We start from the raw sequence: 17,478 nt of genomic DNA, 5'->3' as shown, positions 1-17,478 counted from the left end.
CTGAGGCGAATCTGCCGCCCAGAATCACAGGCAGCACCGCGACCGCCCGGGAGTCCCGCCCCGCCCCGCCCCGCCCGGGCCCCGCTCCGGCCCCCGCTGCCCCCGGCCCCGGCACGGCAGCAGGCTCGGTTGGAGCAGTTTATTTACAGTCGGTAACGCGGTACAGAGCCCGCCTCCCCTCCCGCCGAGCCCCCCCGGCACCCCCCGGCTGTGGGGCCTGGGCTGTGGCACCCCCCGGCTGTGGGGCCGGGCCCTGCAGCACCCCACAGCTGTGGGGCTCAGCCCTGTGGCACCCCCCGGCTGTGGGGCCGGGCCCTGCAGCACCCCACAGCTGTGGGGCTCAGCCCTGTGGCACCCCCCGGCTGTGGGGCCAGGGCCCTGCTGAGGGCAACGAGGCAGGCGGTGGGGCAGGCGGTGGGGCAGGCTGTGGGGCAGGCTGTGGGGCAGGCAGGCCAGCGCCGGGGCACCAGAGCCGGAGGACCGGGGTGCTGGCGCTCAGCTGAGGGGCAGGGTGCAGGCGGGAGCAGGGTGCAGGCAGGAATGGGGCGCAGGCAGGAGCGGGGTGAGGCCCCCTGGCCCAAGGAGCTGGCGAGGCTGGGACCCCCGGCATGCACCCAGCCCCAGGGGCAGCCTCCTCCCCCGGGGAAGGGAGCCAGGCTGCCCTCTCGGGGCGGGGGGGGACACACTGTGGCCCCCCAACAGCCTCTACCCAGGCGCTGGCCGTGCCTGCGCTGCCGCAGCTGAGGGATGGTACAGTCTGAACCAGCCCCGCTGCGCCGGGCATCGCTGCCGGCCAGGCAGGAGGAGGGGGCAGCCGGGGACATCCAGCCCCGTGGTCTTGCTGCCAGAAGAGGAGGGTCCCAGCCCCAACCACCGGCCGCAGCAGCTGATTATTGCCCCTGGGGGGGGCACATCTCCATGGCTAAGCCCTGGACACCGGCAGAAGAAAGTGACTTGTGTTCTCACCCCACCAGCCTGCCCCACGGCCCATGGAGGAGCTACTGGGGGTCTGCCCGGCGAGGCTTGATGTCGCGGGTCTTCATGTAGGAGAGCAGCTGCTCGGGGATCTCAGCCAGCACGTCCTTGGCCAGGCGGGCCATGCTCAGCACCTGGTTTCCCGAGTCATCCACGTAATCCCGAAATGGCACAAACTTCGAGGGGAAAGAAATTTGCAGCCTGGCTGGAAACAACCCTACAGCTGCGGGGGTCAGTGAGGGGCTGAGTGTCTCTCGCCCGTGGTGTGACCGGGCTCAATGCTGGCATTACCTGCACAATGTCCCTCTCGGCATACCGTCCCCGGGAGGACACCCGCACATCATCACCGTCCAGCTCCTCCATGGCTGGGGGGTGACAGCTAGTGTCACCAAGCCTCGGTGGGGTGACCACCGGGGATGGAAACACCATCCCCCTTCCCCAGTGTCCCCAAGCCCCCACTCACCCTCAAACTCAGCTGGACCCACTCCCACGATGATGATGGACATGGGCAAGGCGGAAGCCTGTGAGGCAGAGGCAGGGTGGCAGCCGGGCCAGCACCCGGCGTAGGGTTAACTCACGGTGATGAGGGTGCACTCACGGTGACGATGGCCTCCTTCGTCTGCAGCATGTCAGAGATGACGCCGTCGGTGATGATGAGGAGGACGTGGTACTGCGAGCCGTCGGTCACCTGGGCGGCCGCCCTATGGGGACAAGGGATGGGGTCCCTCCAGCAGCCCCACTGGTGTGGGGCAGCCAGCACCACTGTGGGACTGGTGGCATTTGGGGACGGCAAAGGGGACAGAGTCCCCCGGCACTCACCCAGCCACCTGGTTGATGACAGGGGCGAAGTTGGTGGGACCATAGAGCTGCACGGTGCGCAGGCTCTGGAGGTAGGACTCCAGCACGCCCTCGATGCCGGCGCAGCTGGGGTTGTCCACGTTGTTGTTCTGGGGGACGGGGACAGACGCTTGCAGGGGGACCACAGCTCTCAGTGTGTCCCCCCGGTTGCGGGATGCCAGGGCAGGATGCAGCCAGCATGGGTGCTTCCCCCCCACCGCCAAGCTGCTGTGAGCACCCCCACCCCAGTGTTCCCCCCCACCCCGGGGCACACCAGGGGGAACTGGTGGGAGATCTTGCCGTCGGGTGGGAGTTTGGCACCGAAGCCGTAGGCGGGGAAGAGCTTGTCGCTGTCGTAGTCCTGGATGATCTCCCCCACTGCCTTCAGTGCCAGGGCGTAGGCGCTCAGCTGGTAGGGGCTCGCGTAGTGCAGCGAGGTGGGCTGCGACGGCATCCCTGCGGCACAGCGCCTGTTGGCACCCGCCCCACGGCCAGCCCCATGGCTGCACCAACGGGGACCACCCCTGCACTTGCTGCACTCACCGTTGGAGGCCGTGAAGTCGATGGCGACGGTGAAATTCAGCTGCGTCCTTCGGGGGAGAGCGAGGGAGGCTGCCAGCCCCACGGCGTGGGGATGCCATCTTCCAGCCCCACTGCGTGGCGTGTCCTTCCCCCCCTGGGACCCATTGCCTGGGCCCCCCCTTCCCCAGCCAGTACCCCCCAGCCTGGTGCTGCTGTCCTGTGCCCCCTCCCCAGCCCCACTGCCCCCTCGTCACCCCCAGGCTGCACCTACGCCGTCACTGCCGTCCTTGCCCCAAGACCCTCGACCGCGGGGGGTCTCAGGGAGCCGGGGGGCACCCAGCCCCCCACTCACCCGCCCCGGATGTAGTCAACGAAGGTGAACTCGGACTCAACGGAGAAGGAGAGCAGCGTCACCTGTGGACATGGGGGGGTCAGAGCTGGACCCCCCTCCTTGGCGGGCAGGAGGCAGGGGTCAGACCTGGCCCTCCACGGGCAGGAGCCCCAGGAGTTCCCCAGCCCCACTCACAGTGCCAGAGTTCACATATTTCTTCTTCTTGCATTTCTTCCTGGGGTTCAGCACCTGCGGGCGCAGGGGTGGGTTGGCCCTGGCGTGGGGTGCCCCCCAGCCCTGCCGCCCCAGCCCTCCACCCTACCTCGTACACCGTGAACTGGCTCTGCGCTCGGGAGAGCTCCCGGTAGCTGGTGGCAAACTCTCCAATGAAGTCGTGGCTGCGGGAGGAGCGTGGGGTCAGTGTCGCCAGGCACCCCGGTGAGGGGCACCCTGGGAAGCAGTGGCACCACCCCGATGTCCCCCGCCACCCCACGGGCACAGTCTCACCTCCCATCCCGGTCCCAGTCGTACACATCTATCTTCACTGTCCTGAAAGTGAAGGCGGGCAGAGGGTGAGCCGCCAGCCTGGCTGGCGCGGCCCCTCCCCGGTCCCCCTGGTTCAGGGACACCCAGCCCTGCAGCGCTCTGGCGGCAAGCACCCTGCCCGCCCGGCCTGCGTCTCTGCCAGGAGAGAAGCAGGAAATTTGGGTCACAGCGGGGGCCCTGGAAAGGAGGGGGATGCCTTTACGTAATTTGGGTTGCAAAAGAGGAAAAAAAAACACAATAAGGACCCAATTCTGAGCTGCCTGCCACTGCGGGGCCAAACCCGCAAAGGAAATGCTCATACCCTGCTTTGGCCACACAGCTACCCCTGTCCCTGTCCCTGTCCCTGTCCCCGTCCCCGTACCGGTCGTAGTCGCCGTTGCAGAGGGCGCGCACGGGGATGGTGAAGGGCTGCCAAACTGGGTTGAGCGTGTTCTTCACCACCTCCGTCTTATGGCAGATGGTGAAGCTGTGGGGACAGGGCAGGGTCGGGGTGCGCCGTACAGTGACACCGGCACCCTGCCCGCCCTGCTGGGCCCTGCGCTCACGTGCCATCCTCGTTGCTGCGGTAGAAGACGAGGAAGGGGTCAGATTTTCCGAAGAAGTCCTTCTTGTCCAGCTTGTTGGCGCACAGCTGCATCGTAATGATGTCCTGGGGACAGCGACCATCACTGCCAGCTGCCTCCTCACCCCCAGCCCCAGCAGCCGCCCGGGCCGGGGGGGCCGTGCAGTCCCCGCCTCACCGCTGCCAGAACACAGGCACTCACACGGCAGTTGCTCAGCTCCTCAGCCAGCAGCAGGATGGTCCCGCACCGCTTCCCTGGGACTCCCCTGGGACCAGAGGCACCCGGTCAGCTTGGGGACAAGGAGGACAGGACAGGGGCAGGAGGTGGGGTCGGTGTTGGGGCTCGTTGCCCCATGGTTGGTGCCCAGCAGCGTGGCCGGTGTCGCCAGCAAGGGAAGTGCAGGGAGGGGTCCCACGGGGCGGGTGGCTGGGGACACGGTGTGGGACCCCGCCTCGTCCCACCATGGGGTGTGACTCACGTGAGGGCTCTCTCCAGGCGGCCCCGCTGGGACCCGATCACCTCCCCCAGAGCCACAAACGCCTGCCCCAGGAAGTCCTGCGCCCCAAGCACAGCGCTGTGAGACTCTGGGGGCTCCTGCCCCAGCCCCCCACCACCCACACTCACCCCTCACCCTCCCAATGCACCCATGGGACCTGCTGCCACCTTGCCTCAGGGCCACCCCAAGTGTCCTGAACCCACCCTGTGCCCCAAGAGCCACCCCCCAGCCCAGGACCCATCCTACACCCCCAGGACCACCCCAGGTGCCCACTCCATGTGCTCTGGACTCATCCTGTGCCTCCAGGGCCAGCCCACAGCCCTGGACCCACCCTGTGCCCCCCCAGAACCACCCCACATGCCCTGAACCCTTCCTGCACCCCAAAAGCCACCCCTGTGGTGTGTCCTGCCCCACCAGGCACTCTCACAAGGGCCAGGTTCTCAGGGCAGAGCCAGGGCTGATGCGTGGCGGGCACCTACCTTCTGCCAGTCCCCATGGGGCACAGAGAGATAGAGATCGGGTTAGAGCCCCCTGAGGCCACAGGCACCTGTCCCCCCCAATAGCACCCGCATGGGGCACAGCCTCGGGGCGCCCCACCGCAGCATCACACCAGGGTGTCATCGCGCATCCCCCTGGCATGGGCTGTGCTCACCTGCTTTAAAATGGAGCAGCCCTTGGAGTCCACGTTGTAGCTGGTGGTGGGAGAGCAGAGCCCTGAGCCAGTGCCCATGAGGGTGCCCTGGCACACAGCCCCACTTCCCCCCTCGTCAGTGCTATTCGCTGCCGTATCCTTATTTATTACCGACTCGGCACTTTGTTCCACCCCAAGCCAGGGCCGAGCCCTTCCCTGGCCACCTTACTCACACATCGAAGCGGAGGTTTTGCTTCTCCTCGAAGTAATAGTCGAGGACAAACTTGCGGACGAAGTCGGGGTTCAGGGTGTTGTCGATCACCTCAGTGCGCCCGAACTGCGGGGAGAGGGGTGAGGGCAGCCCCACCACCCAGGGCCCCTCCTCATCGCAGCTGTCCCGGCGCTAATCCCGGTGGGAGGATTAGTGCTGCCAGCGGGGCCAGATCATTAGCATGGCCGCAGAGGGATCATTAGCATGGACACGGGTGGCCATATGGGCCTGTTTAACCCAGCCGGGGATTAGCCAGGAACAGGGGCACTGGGGGCGGCAGTACCCCAGGCATGGGGCTGGGAGCGTCTCCAGAGACCCAGTGAGAGGGACTGTGCTCACCTCCTTCCACTCGCTGCTCCCCGAGCCCTGCACGAAGAGGACCACCACTGTGGAGAGAGGAGCAGAGCCAGACTGCCGTGCTGTGCCATGCCGTGCCATGCCGTGCCCCCTGCCTGGTCCCACCACCCACCTGGGTCAGATTTGGAGAAGGTGTCCATGTCCAGGAGGTTCCTGGGGGAACAGAGCCAGGCATGAGCCACACTGGGTGCCACCCACCCGGCTCCAAGGTGGGTCCCCGTGTCCTGCCCCTCTATCAGGGGACGGCACCATACGGCAAGCCCATGCCGGCACCCAGGGCCAAGAGCCTCAGCACCCTGGGGGGACGCGCTGGCTCCCACCGCAAGGTTCGGCGGGACAGCGGGGCGAGCAAGGAGCAGCGTCTCCAGCGCTGACGATGATTGAACATGACAGGGAACCCATTTAGAGGATGAAACCTTTCCCCGTGCCGCCGGCGCCGGTGGAATGCCCACTGCACCCCGGCAGTGGGAGCGTGGCTAATGGCGGGGCGCAGAAGCGAGAAGAAAGGAGACACTTAAAGCAGGGGCTGGGCAGCCGGCGGGGACCAGCTCCATGCCCCCGATGCAGCCGCCAGCAGAGCGATTGATCCTCATCCTTTACATGGTGTGACACCAGGAAGCACTGGGGGCTGCAAACAGCTCTGCTGGGATCCTTCCTGCAGCCCGGGGGTGGCTGCACAGGGTGGGCTGAGGCATGGCCAGGGGCTGTGGGGCTCAGCCAGCTCCCCTGGGTGCAGGGCTGGGGGTGCAGGAGAGAGACCCCCAGGGCTCCCACAGCAGCCCTGGATGGGGCTGAGCTCTTGGTGGGCTGTGAAGGCAAAGCCTACCCCTGCCCTGGGCCACCTCCAGGAGTGAACCCCAGCCCCTGCCCAAAAATGCCAGGCCCATGGCCCCGCAGCCCCTCTGACCGCTGCCCAGAGGGGCTGGCAGGGAGGGCAGGGGCTCAGCCGCAGGGAGGGGGCATGGCAGTCCCTGGCCCAGACTGGAGTTCGCAGAGCTTGGGGCCATGCCAGAGCTGCCCAGACGGGCAGGGGACTTTGCGGGACGAGCCGCAGGCCTTCCCTGACCCCTCGTCATGGGGGACGCTGCTGCCGGACCCTGCGGGCGGGATCCCCCAGCCACGGGCAGGACGGGTAGCGGTGCCTCTGCCGGGCTATATTTAGCCACCGACAGATTGGCTGAGCCACTTGCCCTGTGGACCCCACCAGGAGCCGGAGGCACCGAGCAGCACCTCTCCCACAGCCCCCATCCCGCCACGGGCCAACGCTGACCCAGTCCTGGCCCCGCTGCCTCGCACAGGGCTCGCCGAGCCGGGCAGAGCGGGGCAGCCTGCCTGCAGCCAGCACCGGCACCCTGCGCCCTGCCAGCGTCACCCCGAGCCGGGCTGTCCCGTGCCCCAGCCCTGGGTAAGGGCAGCGGGTCCCTCCAAGCAGCCGTGCCACGGAGCCGTGCCCGGTGCCAGCATCCCCCGGGACCCCGCGGAGGGGACAGGACCTCTTCCCACGGGTGGCAGCCGGGCAGAGGGACGTTGGGCACACGCCGTGGCACCGAGCAGTACCCGGGGAGTGAGGGGGACCCGCAGCCCACCCCCCCGGGGCCGGGGGCTCACCGGCGGGCAGCGGGATGCCGTGGGACACGGGCACCCTGCAGCGCATCCCCGTGCGTGTCGCACCCACCCATGTCCGGGCACCAACCCCCGCCCGCTCCCCCGCCCCGCTCCCGGCTCACCGGCAGGACACGGTGAGCTCCACCTTGGTGCCCGGCACGCTGCCGGCCGCCGGCTCCAGCGCTCCCGGAGACGCCATCCCCGCCCGGGCGCCGCCGCTGCTCCGCGCCGCCTCCTCCCGCGCCGCCGAGGCGGGCGCGCCCGGGGGCGGGCACGGCACGGCACGGCACGGCACGGCACGAGCACGGGCACGGCGGCCCCGGCCCCGCCGGCAGCGCCGCCCCGGGCACCGGGGGCTTGCTCCCGGGGACTGGCCCCCACGCGCGACGGCTCGGCCCCGGGGGGCGGCGGGGGCTCAGCCCCGGCTCCCGGCACGGCTCGGCTCCGCTCAGCCCCACCGGGACCTCCCGTCCAGGGCTGCGGACTCAGCTCCGCTCCCCAGCCCCGTGCGGCGGAGGCTTGGCCCGACTCCCGCCCCGCCGGGGGCTTCCTCCCGGTCCCGGCTCGGTGCTATTTCGGTGCCGCCGCTCCCGGAGCGTGGGCCGGGCTATTTATAGCGAGCGGCGCCCCCGGCGGAGCGGCTCCCGCCGCCCGGCTCCTCCGCGCCGCCGCCCCCCGGCTCAGCCCCGCCGGAGCCGCTGCCCGCCTCCCGCTGCCCGCAGCCCAGAGAGGAGGCAGGAGAGGGCACAGCTCGGGTGTCTTTACTGCAGAGCCTCGCTGGAGCCCCCCGCACGCCCCCAGCCCCAGGCACGGGCGGGCGGCAGCGGGCGCTGGGTGCTGCAGGTGTCCGCCCCAGGAAGGGGGGTCCGGGGCTCAGGCAGGGGGACCCACCAGCCCCGGTTCTCCAGCCAGGGGTGCGGGAAGGCCACGCTCAAAGCGTGCTGCTGCCTCTCAGTCCCACGCCCCGCACGAACTGCTCGAGGAGGCCACCGATGGCCCCCGAGGGGCTGGGGGGCACGGCCTTCAGGCCAATGGTCCGGCTGTAGCTGGCCAGAAAGGCAGACCGCACTTCTTCCAGCCGGGACTCGCGGTCGCTCGCTGACACCAGCCTAGGAGAGAGAAGGGGGAGGTCAGCGACTGCAGCCATCCCTCTCCCCATCCCAGCCCTCACTGCTGACGGGGGGCAGGAGGCTGGCAGCAGGGCTGGGGCTCCGTCCATGGCGCCAGCGGGGCCATGGCGCTCAGCCGGCTGCAGGGGCAAAGGCTCCAGCTACAGCAACTGCTGCCACTGCCTCCTTGCCCAACCCAACCCAACCCAACACTCTCCCCTGGAGCCTCACGCAGCCCCAGCCTCCTGCTCTCCCCCAGGTCTCCTACTTCACACACACCCCCCCCCAGTTCCGCAGTTTCTCCCACCACCACGGCACTTATGAGGTCGCGGTTCATGCAGAAAGTGCTGCTTTCGCCAAGCGGGTGCTGGTTGACGTCAGCCCCTGCGCCAGTTCCCTCACCTCTTTGTACAGTGTTCCCAGATGGAGCCTGTCCACATGTGCTGTATCTGGACAGTCGCTTCCACCCTATTTGCGACCGTCCCTTGCTTCCACCGGCCCCAGCAGCTCATGCTTGTGCCAGCACAGACAGCTCTGGGGAAGGGGGGGGGGGTGTGTGAGAGGGGGCAGACAAGGTGACAAAAGCCCCAAGGAGCACTCCAGCCGTAGAAAGAGGAGAGCTGAGCGGCCTTTTACTTCTGCTCCCTGGCACAGCTGCTCTCTGCAAGCAGGAGGGCTGCCTGCAGAGTAGGGCATGGCTTCCCCCAGGACCTGCTCTCCTCTCCAGCTGATCCACACACCTGGTTAGGGGCAGGGTGAAGAGAGCAGAGGGAAGACAGTATTTCAGCCGAGGGAGCAGGGGAAAGCAAGACTAGGGTTCAGAGGCAGCTGTTCCAAGCACTCTGGTCTGAAACAGTCCTTGCTGCGGCACCTCTGCAACGTGCCGGTGGTTCCCAGAGAGAATAAGACATTCCTCAAAGGTCACTCCAAGGGCACAGCGCAAACCTTCCCCATAAAAAATTCTCTTTAATCTCTCCAGCGCCTGGGCTGGCTATAAATTGGCACAGCTCATTTGAATGGAAGTGTTAACCACCCACTGCCAACAGCTTCGGTCCGGAAACAGCAGCAAGAGGATATGGTGGGAGGCCTATAAACAGCAAGCGATGCCGAGGCAGCCAACCAGGCCGCTGTTTACAGTGCCTGATAATAAAGAGAAGCCAGAGGGCACAGGAAAAAGGCAACATATCTAAACACATTAAAAAGATGCTTTTTTGGCAACCTAATTAGGACGTGGAACTCGCAAACCTGCTAGCATTAAAAATAAGCTACATGAAAGCAGAACTTGCTTGCACCCAAGTACAGTGATCTTAGATGTCACACGCAGAGGTAAGCAAGGGCGTGCAGCAGTTAGGTCCCGCATCTTCTGGCTCTCGCACCTCTTTACAGGGCAGATTTTGTATTTAGATTTTTAGGTTTCTTTCATGGAGTGGGACACTCCAAGGCGCAGGGTCAAGCAGCTAGCCACTGCCCGACACCAAGCCCTGCAGACTGGTTGCACCGTTTCACTCTGCGCAGTTCAACCAGGGAGGCAGGTCATGCTTCCTTGCCAAATCCAGGGCGCTCTGCCCCGCTACACTTCCTACAGCCTGCCCGCTCGTCTGCAGCTTGGGGTGCAGGATGAGAGGAGGCTGTCAAAGCCCCAGCTCGAAGTAAGCCCTGACAAGCCCCACACAAGCACAAGAAGTAGGCTGTGAAAAGCATACCTTCATCGAGCTGCTGCCAGCTGAGATGTAAAGTGGGAACTTAAATGGAATTTAATTTTCAAAAAACTCATACTGTGCTGGGCTGCAAAAAACTGGGATAAAACCACAATGGGCTCCTGAGCAAACAGAGCTGATGCAGAGCAGAGAGTGAAGGCCCTGGGTCAAGCTCTACACAACATCCTTGGGAACTCTCATCCCTTCCAAACAGTGCCTGGTCCCAGCACCCACAGTCGAGTGGTCCCCAGCCCCCAAGCACCCCACAGCTCCAGTGAAGAGCTGAACAGGGCAAAGCACTCGCAGTATCTGCTGCACACCCAAGGGAGAAGCACCACTGCTGTTCCCCTCCCTTTGAACCCCGCTGTCCCAAGCATTCGGACTCCAAACTGCATGAGCCTACGATTTCAGCACAGGCAAATTCAGAGCTCAACTTCAAATCACATTTCTCTCTACTGAATTCCCTATTCTGACGTTAGATACAACTCCAAGAAGGGCAGCAACAACTTGCTGGTGATCAGCAGCCACCAAGGACAGCCTTTGGGGCACAGAAAAGCAGTCGCTACTTCAGTCACCCGTCCTTCAGTCCCTTCTACTCCTTCAAGGATCTCCAAACAACTAAAGAAGCAGCACAGCATGTCCTCATGAAAGGAGGAGAGCCAATCCCAGCCAGGCCATGTCCAACATCCCTCGCAATTCTTCGATCTGCCAATTCACGGGTCTTTTAGCTTAATCATAACTTGGGAGCAGCTGCTCTGCTCAGCAGCACCGCACACAGCCACATGAGAAGGCGAGTCAGGGCAGCTAGCCTGTCTCACAGGAGACTTTGGTTTTCACATCACTTGCTTTCTGCCTCCAAAGCACGTACTCAGACCTTGGTAAGGGATTGCAAGCGTTTGGCAGCGCAACTGTAGCACAGCTAGCTAGCGGCAGCCCCTGATCTGCCATTTCAGTTTCTTGATTGAGAGTTTTCAGCCTGAAGGCACAAGCCAAGGTTCTCCTCTAAGAGCAATTAAAGCACATCTCCTGTCTTTCAAGCTTCCACAGAGGTGGTTTTCTATTTGGGGAGGAACATTTGCATCCCAGCCATTTTACATGGCAGGATGTGGCAGGATGCAGGGTCTCTGCTGCTCTGCAATGGTCAGATGCAGCATCTGCAAATGATGCTGCGCGTGGTCAGACAAAAATCAGAGTGACAGAAGGAAAGCCCCTCTCTTACTGTACCAAGGATCTGACCCCAGCGGGGAGACGGAGCAAGAACCAAAAGCAAGAAAATCTGGGTTACCAGTCCTGTCCTGACAAGCATGCATCCTCAAATGCACTCAATTATGCTCAAATTCAGCGTCTTCAGGGGAGAGAGAAAAGCCTCTTCTTCCTACAGAAAGCAAAGTGCCCCCCCCATTATTAGGCAGAAAAGATGCCGGTTTCTTTCTGAGTTCAGCATAAGCAAAGAGCGCTAAGTGACTGAATTTGTGGATGGAAAGCATCAAAGAAGGGAAGATAGGACAACTTGTTATGGGCTCCCAGGCTTCTTCGAAAGTGCCAGAGTGATAAAGTTCCAGCGCTCACAGCCAGCCGAGAGACCCAAGGAGAGATCCTGCATTTGAGACACTTACAGACAAGTGCTAGGGAACTCATCCGGGAAGCTGCAAGGGAGAGAGGCGTCTGCGCTCAGGATTGCCTGCTCTCGAATACTGCCACACCCTGTCACCATCTGCCAGCTGCCAAAGTCTGTGGAAACGGAAGATCCGGGCAGAGAATGGTCCACCGATCTGGGGCAGAGAGAGAGGGAGACGGCACGATCAGTCAGGTCATTCAGCCACATGCCTTTCACTAACGCTGGTGCCAGGGACCCGCCGGGCTGACCGCCAGCAGCGCCTGCGCCAGCAGCTTTGACACTCGGAGACCAGGGTGCAACATGCATCTCTGGCTGGGCCCCAGGCCAAGCCTTTCCTCTGAAAGTGAGGGGAGAGCCAAGCTGGCTGGGGCCAACAAAGCAGCAGGAGCGCACTGGGAGCTGGACAGGACAGAGCCAGCAAGCAGCAGATGGCCATGCAGAACTGTGAAACTCATTAGCGAGATGCAACCACACGTCCTGCCCTGAATCCCTCACAGATGTGGACACCGTGCTATACAAGGGGCATCCTCCTGTTGCTTGTTGTAGCTGTTAGCACATCCCAGGGAAGTGGCAAGGCCTGACAGAGAATCAAGGTTGTGACTTGGTTAGTGCTGAGGAAGACTTAGAAATCCTTGGTCCGGCAGCCGTTAGAAAGCGGATCACTCCTGAGGCATTAACACCAGATCTGAACAGAGCCGGCCATTGCTGAAGATGTCCCCAGGGCACCCACCCCCACCCCGCCAGCATGTGAAGACCTTTTAATTCCTCTGTTAGAAGAATGGACTGCACCAGAAGTCAGGTGTCAAAACATCTTTAGCAAAGGAAAAATAGCCAAGGGAGGATAATTGTTTGATGTATGCAGCCTCCCACCAGGAAAGGAGGAAGCATGAAATCTGATAAGTGAATCTAAGGAGTCCCTCCAAAATCTCAGAGAAGAGGGCACAATCACTTGAGACGAATCCAGAGCTCTTGGCTTCCGGGGAGCAAGTAATTACTGTGCCCCGCTGCACAGCAGAGTGTACATAGCTGGAAGCACACCCTGTGGCAGAGCTACTCAATTACACACTACCAAGATCTTCTGGATAATTCATCTGAGATCTGCTGGGCAGATAGCAGTGCACCAGCTCCAGCTCTGCTGGGCCAGGTACTTGCACGCTGTCTTCACAGCTAAGAATAGCAGTGGCGCACTGCAGCTGCTCCCCAAGAGACCAGAAGAACAGCGAGAAAGACAGGATCTCCCACAGCAAGAAGGACCTCAGCGAGACTGGAAGGCGAGGGTGAGGGAAGGTGCGCAGCGGGAAACCTATTTGCAATCTCAATCTAATTCCAAGCCTGCCATTTAACTAGTCTGATCAATATGGCCAAGTCTGAGAAGTCTAAAACGCGGTCCTGAGCTGGCTGCACAAGTGGGGAAGGGGAAGTCACACAGCTCCTTGCATGTCAGCTTCCCATCACAGTGCTAACGTTCCCGCAGCTGCAGTTCGGGGGTAACACCACTGTCTTAAAGTTCAGGCTCTGGAAAGGCATCACAGCACAAAATGGGAGGAGCAGAGCTTCACCTACTGTGTATGGCTCTTGTTCTCTGGCTGCTTGATGAACTGAGGAGTGAGGTGCAGCGAGTGTTAAGTGTTGGGAGAACCCCTTCTTGCAAAAAGGTGTTTTTCCTAGAGCACGTAACACTATTGTCAGAACGAGGGTGTTTCATTGAAAGTAGAACTGCAGCATATACTGTTAGAAAGACCTTTTGGAGATCAGACAGGGATAACCTTCCCTGGGATGCAAGGAATTTGTAAGGAAAAGTTCAGTGATATCTACCCCTCTCCCTGCCTTGGGAAGGTAAAGCCGAGGAAGTCAGCATGATGGAGGAGAGCAGGCAGAGCGTTGGGGCCCAGAGCACGGTGCCATGCTGGAAGCACAGTGGGAACAGTGTAGGAAGCCATAGAGGAACACTGCTTCAGTGCAGAGGGAAGAGGAGGATGTCACCTCCCTGAAAGAACAGCACAGCCAGACAGGAAAAACCAGAGTGTCATATGCAGTGACAAGAATTTGAGTTAAAGCAGTAAAGAGGTCTATAGGCAATGGGCTTGGGCTGAAAGTAGATAAGGACATGATTCTGTCAGACAAGTAATGAATTGCTGAACAGAGGATAGGTTTGGGGCCAGGCAGAAACAAAGGTTTTGAAGAGGGCAAATCTGGATGGCAGGGGAGGGCTTGGGCTATGGCAGGATCTCCAGGTGAATGTGAAGAGAACCGAGCAGAGCTCTGCAGTTCTCGCAAAGGGAGAGTAGTATCAGCAGCCTGCTTAGGAGACTGTGCCCACGTGGCAAGCGAAGGAACAAGACATGATCCAGGGCCCCAGGGACAGTAAAAATGTCCCTCTGCCCAGTATCATCAACCATACTGGCCAGATGAGTCTGTGCTCAGGAAGGTGAGCAGAAAATTGTTTCCTGCTTTGGATGTGTGGCCTCAGCTTCCAGCCACTCATCACCTTCCACTGTTGTCAGCTAAGATTAGATTGATCTTACACCACCTCTTAGAGGTGGATCAAGTCACCTCTTGAATCCTTTCTTGGACAGGCTGATAAAGCATCGTGTACCTCCTGCAGGACTGACACTCAGTGGCTCTCTATCTCTCTAACTCTTCCTGGGGTCCCCAACCCTGTTAAGCAGCTGTGCAAACTTAGTCATTACATCTAACCTAATAGCACAGGAGTCTAGGAGTTCAAGGCAGCCAATTCTGTGTCTCGCCTCCAGGCAGCAGAATAAACACTTGTCAATTAATTGACTAACCTGATTGACTCTGCAATGAGTCCAGGTCATCTCTCTCCCGGCTTAGATACCTAAGCCTAGCCAGCAGAGCTAAGATATCATGGCAGACTTTCCCCTCTATCCCCAATGCCTTCTTAAGGGAGGCTCCTGAGGAAGTGTCACAACCAAAAAGCATCTTGAACAGCCTCAAGAGACAGCAGGGGCCAAGGCTGAGTGAGACAGGCAGGGAAGGCATGGCATGGGAAATCTTGCATTTGCACTGCAAGGTCAGCAGAGCTTCTTAAAAGCTGAGTTTGGCTTGAGACCAAGAACAGATCTCTAGGCTGACCGTATCCCAGTGCAATCCAGTCAACGCTAGAGGTGAAAGTCTTCCTGTTATTTCTAACCCTGAACACTCCTGGTAAAGTCTTACTGCAGAGGCCCAAAAAGGGCTTCAGTGAGGCCCCCAGAACACGTTGGGGCTGCTGGGACACCAGGAACAGCCCCCAAGTCTGTAAGAACAACACATTTGCAACAACATTACAGCCATGCCAGAGGCTGGCTGGCTGCAAGGACAGTGTGGAGGGTCTTGGGAAGCAGCCGGACGACTGCAGCAAAGCTGACATGGTTAGGGGAGATGAGATACAGCAAGTCTTCTAGTCGCTGCCATAGACATCCAATGGCAGACAGAAAGAGAATGAAAGTGAGCTTCACACACCCACCTCTTCAGGTCCACGTGTGGGAAGAAACTCCCTCAAAAGTGCAAGATTAACAAAATTAGATTAGCAAAACAGAGATGAGCTGCAAGCTGTTCCTTCACACAAGGAAGGACCTCTAGCAGGCCATAAACTGGCAACTCTTAGCCTGGAATGGTTCCTTTTAATTAGGTCAGTGCTTCCCATGCAACATGCTGCACAAGACAGAGTATTTCAGAGCACACGGACACTTGCTTACCAGAGGAGAGCCAATACCGGAGGCAGAGCAACAGTCAGGGATCCTTCCCTTTCTTAATACGTAACTGAGATGAGTGCCAAGTGCCAACAGCTAGGCTCTCCTCCTGTGCTGCCCCCGCTCACCTGCCATATTTCTACACACCTAGGACTACTTGGGAAGCAGCTCATTTGCCAGCATATGCTCTGTGCCTCAAATTGAGGTGTTAAGTAGGTACTGTACGCACAGACAGACTGTGGCAACCTGGAGTCAAGGGCAGCCCTTCCCACCTTTGCGTGGGAAATGTTGGCAAGGAGTACTTGGCAGAGAGCTGTACTAAGAGCCCTGGCTGAATCCCAGGCAGCTATATACAGGCTGTGTTAGTGCTGTAACAGCCTGAGCAGCCAGTCCTCTGCGAGCACAACCGTTTTTGATTGCAGCACAGTCATGTGTCAGCCGGCAAGCCCATTTTGTGGCATAGTCATGCAATAATTCGAAAAAACATTCCTGTAAACAATTCCTGTTCTGCTGTGGTTGCTATCCCAAGTTGTCACATCGCAGATACAGCTTCCAAGCCAGGTGGCTTTAAGAAGCAAGACACATAGTGCGCATGCAGTCTTATCACTATCAACAAAACACCCAAAGCCAAGGGACAGCACCTTCTCTGTCCCTCTCTGCGTTCCCTCCAGACCCACAGCTGAACCGTCTGCAGCACTTCAAGTAAGGAAGTTCCGTGTGGCTGTTGACCAAAGCAGATCCTCCACAATTTAACTCCTGCAGATCTCGACTCTTCAGATCACAGTACTTTGGGGTTTGTTTAATTGACTTAGCAAAAGCACATTCAACCAAAGATTATCCAGCTGCTAATCCACATTAGTGCTATGTGCACACACGCTAAATCCCTGACACAGATACAGGGTTTTTCTGCGGTGTCATGGGATGCTTAGACTATTAGTGTCAAATGCAAACCCAGGACATGGTTTGCAAGCTGCTACCCACTCGCACGCAGGGAGTTCAGTTCAATGCATGCTATCTGCCATACTCAGAGCTCTCTGTTTGTAGAACAAACAGCACCTTGTCCTACTCTGCAAATAATCTACGCAGTATCTTCATGCATGTTTGCCCTCAGCAGATGTGATCTTACCATTGCGTTGGAATAAGCTAGAAAGACTGCTAGAATTTGCCTTTGTACTGCTTTGCCTAACAAGAACCATCCCAGGATTTACGGGTACCCAGGACCTCTGGATCAGAGGACTCAGAAGATGGGCTGGTGAGGCAATGGCCCGGCCAGGAGAGGGGCTTGGCTCCCACCAGCTGACTTGGCACTTGTGACTCCTTCCCCCAGGCCTTGCTCATCTCTCCCTGCCCTCTGGAGCTCCCCTGTCTGCCAGCACCCAGGCTGGGCTGTTTATGTGAACTACCTGAAGGGTGCCTGCTAGCATTTTACAAGCAACCATTTTTCCTCATCTGCTGCTGCAGTGGTTAAGTGTTTTGTTGCTATGGCCACACAACCAGAGGATTAGGAAGTCAAGTACAGTAGTTTCTTCATTTTAAGAGCCTTGGGTGTTAACCTGCCAGCGGCACTGTAGAGATGAAAGTATTTTTGGTGTCCTGATCAGTCTCTGTGCTCCAGCCTTTCCATCCGAGTCCCACCATTTTTCAGGGGGTGAAACAACACAATTTACCTCTTCCTTCCATCACAATACACTCCTTCTCCACCCAAAATGGGACTCATTCTTTCCTTCAGGATGGAAAAAGGTGGCTGAAGGTACTGTGATATCCATTACCTGCCTGGAGCTCACCAGACAAATTCAGACTAACATAGTCCAAGCAGAGAGACCAAAGCCAAGTGGAGTGCAATAACCTCTCTCTGGAGAAAACATACCATGTTCAGGCCCCAAAAAGTGCAAGCCATGTCAGCCTCTGACAAGGCAACACATTGCTCAAGTCCTTAGCTAGCAGAGCTGTTAGCAGTGTTACTCCAGCGAAGGCAGGTAGGGCACAGTCTGACTGACCTGGCAATGGACTAGGAGGCAAAGGAGCATGAATGTGCCAGAAAACTTGGTCTGAAAGAGCAGCTCAGTTCAGCCATTGCCTTGACAATTCCACCCACAGGGTCTCTAGGCTTATTTCCTCCAGCCTCTACACTGAAAGGAGCAGGGCAAACCCAGGTGACACCAGAGATGGGAGAGCATACAGGTGTACAGTCTCCACCCACTATGAGTGTAGCAGGCTAAACATCT

General features: G+C 59.9%; 2 protein-coding genes across 2 annotated transcripts in view; both read right to left on the bottom strand.

Annotated features, from left to right (window-relative positions):
- Nucleotides 1–954: 954 nt before the first annotated feature.
- Nucleotides 955–7,333, bottom strand: CPNE9 (copine family member 9). The gene is made up of 21 exons (XM_059823382.1): nucleotides 7,257–7,333; nucleotides 5,642–5,682; nucleotides 5,512–5,558; nucleotides 5,135–5,238; nucleotides 4,923–4,962; nucleotides 4,750–4,752; nucleotides 4,253–4,329; nucleotides 3,976–4,039; nucleotides 3,757–3,860; nucleotides 3,573–3,677; nucleotides 3,173–3,214; nucleotides 2,988–3,063; nucleotides 2,861–2,914; nucleotides 2,687–2,748; nucleotides 2,356–2,402; nucleotides 2,087–2,268; nucleotides 1,795–1,922; nucleotides 1,574–1,676; nucleotides 1,439–1,496; nucleotides 1,267–1,340; nucleotides 955–1,151 (listed from the first exon to the last, which is right to left on the bottom strand). The coding sequence occupies exons 1-21, from the start codon at nucleotides 7,331–7,333 to the stop codon at nucleotides 999–1,001; spliced, it is 1,641 nt and encodes a 546-aa protein (XP_059679365.1). The 3' UTR covers nucleotides 955–998.
- Nucleotides 7,334–8,029: 696 nt separating this feature from the next.
- Nucleotides 8,030–17,478, bottom strand: part of MTMR14 (myotubularin related protein 14) — a 33,157-nt gene continuing 23,708 nt past the window's right edge. Inside the window, exons 18-19 of the mRNA XM_059823007.1 lie at nucleotides 11,557–11,712; nucleotides 8,030–8,243 (exon numbers count right to left, since the gene is read on the bottom strand). Coding sequence (XP_059678990.1) covers nucleotides 8,066–8,243; nucleotides 11,557–11,712 — 334 coding nt within the window. The 3' untranslated portion in view covers nucleotides 8,030–8,065. The remainder of the gene's footprint in view (nucleotides 8,244–11,556; nucleotides 11,713–17,478) is intronic.

This window comes from Gavia stellata, chromosome 12, assembly GCF_030936135.1.
Source record: "Gavia stellata isolate bGavSte3 chromosome 12, bGavSte3.hap2, whole genome shotgun sequence".
NCBI classification, from domain to species: Eukaryota; Metazoa; Chordata; class Aves; order Gaviiformes; family Gaviidae; genus Gavia; species Gavia stellata.
Note: the sequence above shows the minus strand (reverse complement) of the source record. Positions and strands in the feature narration are given on the sequence as shown.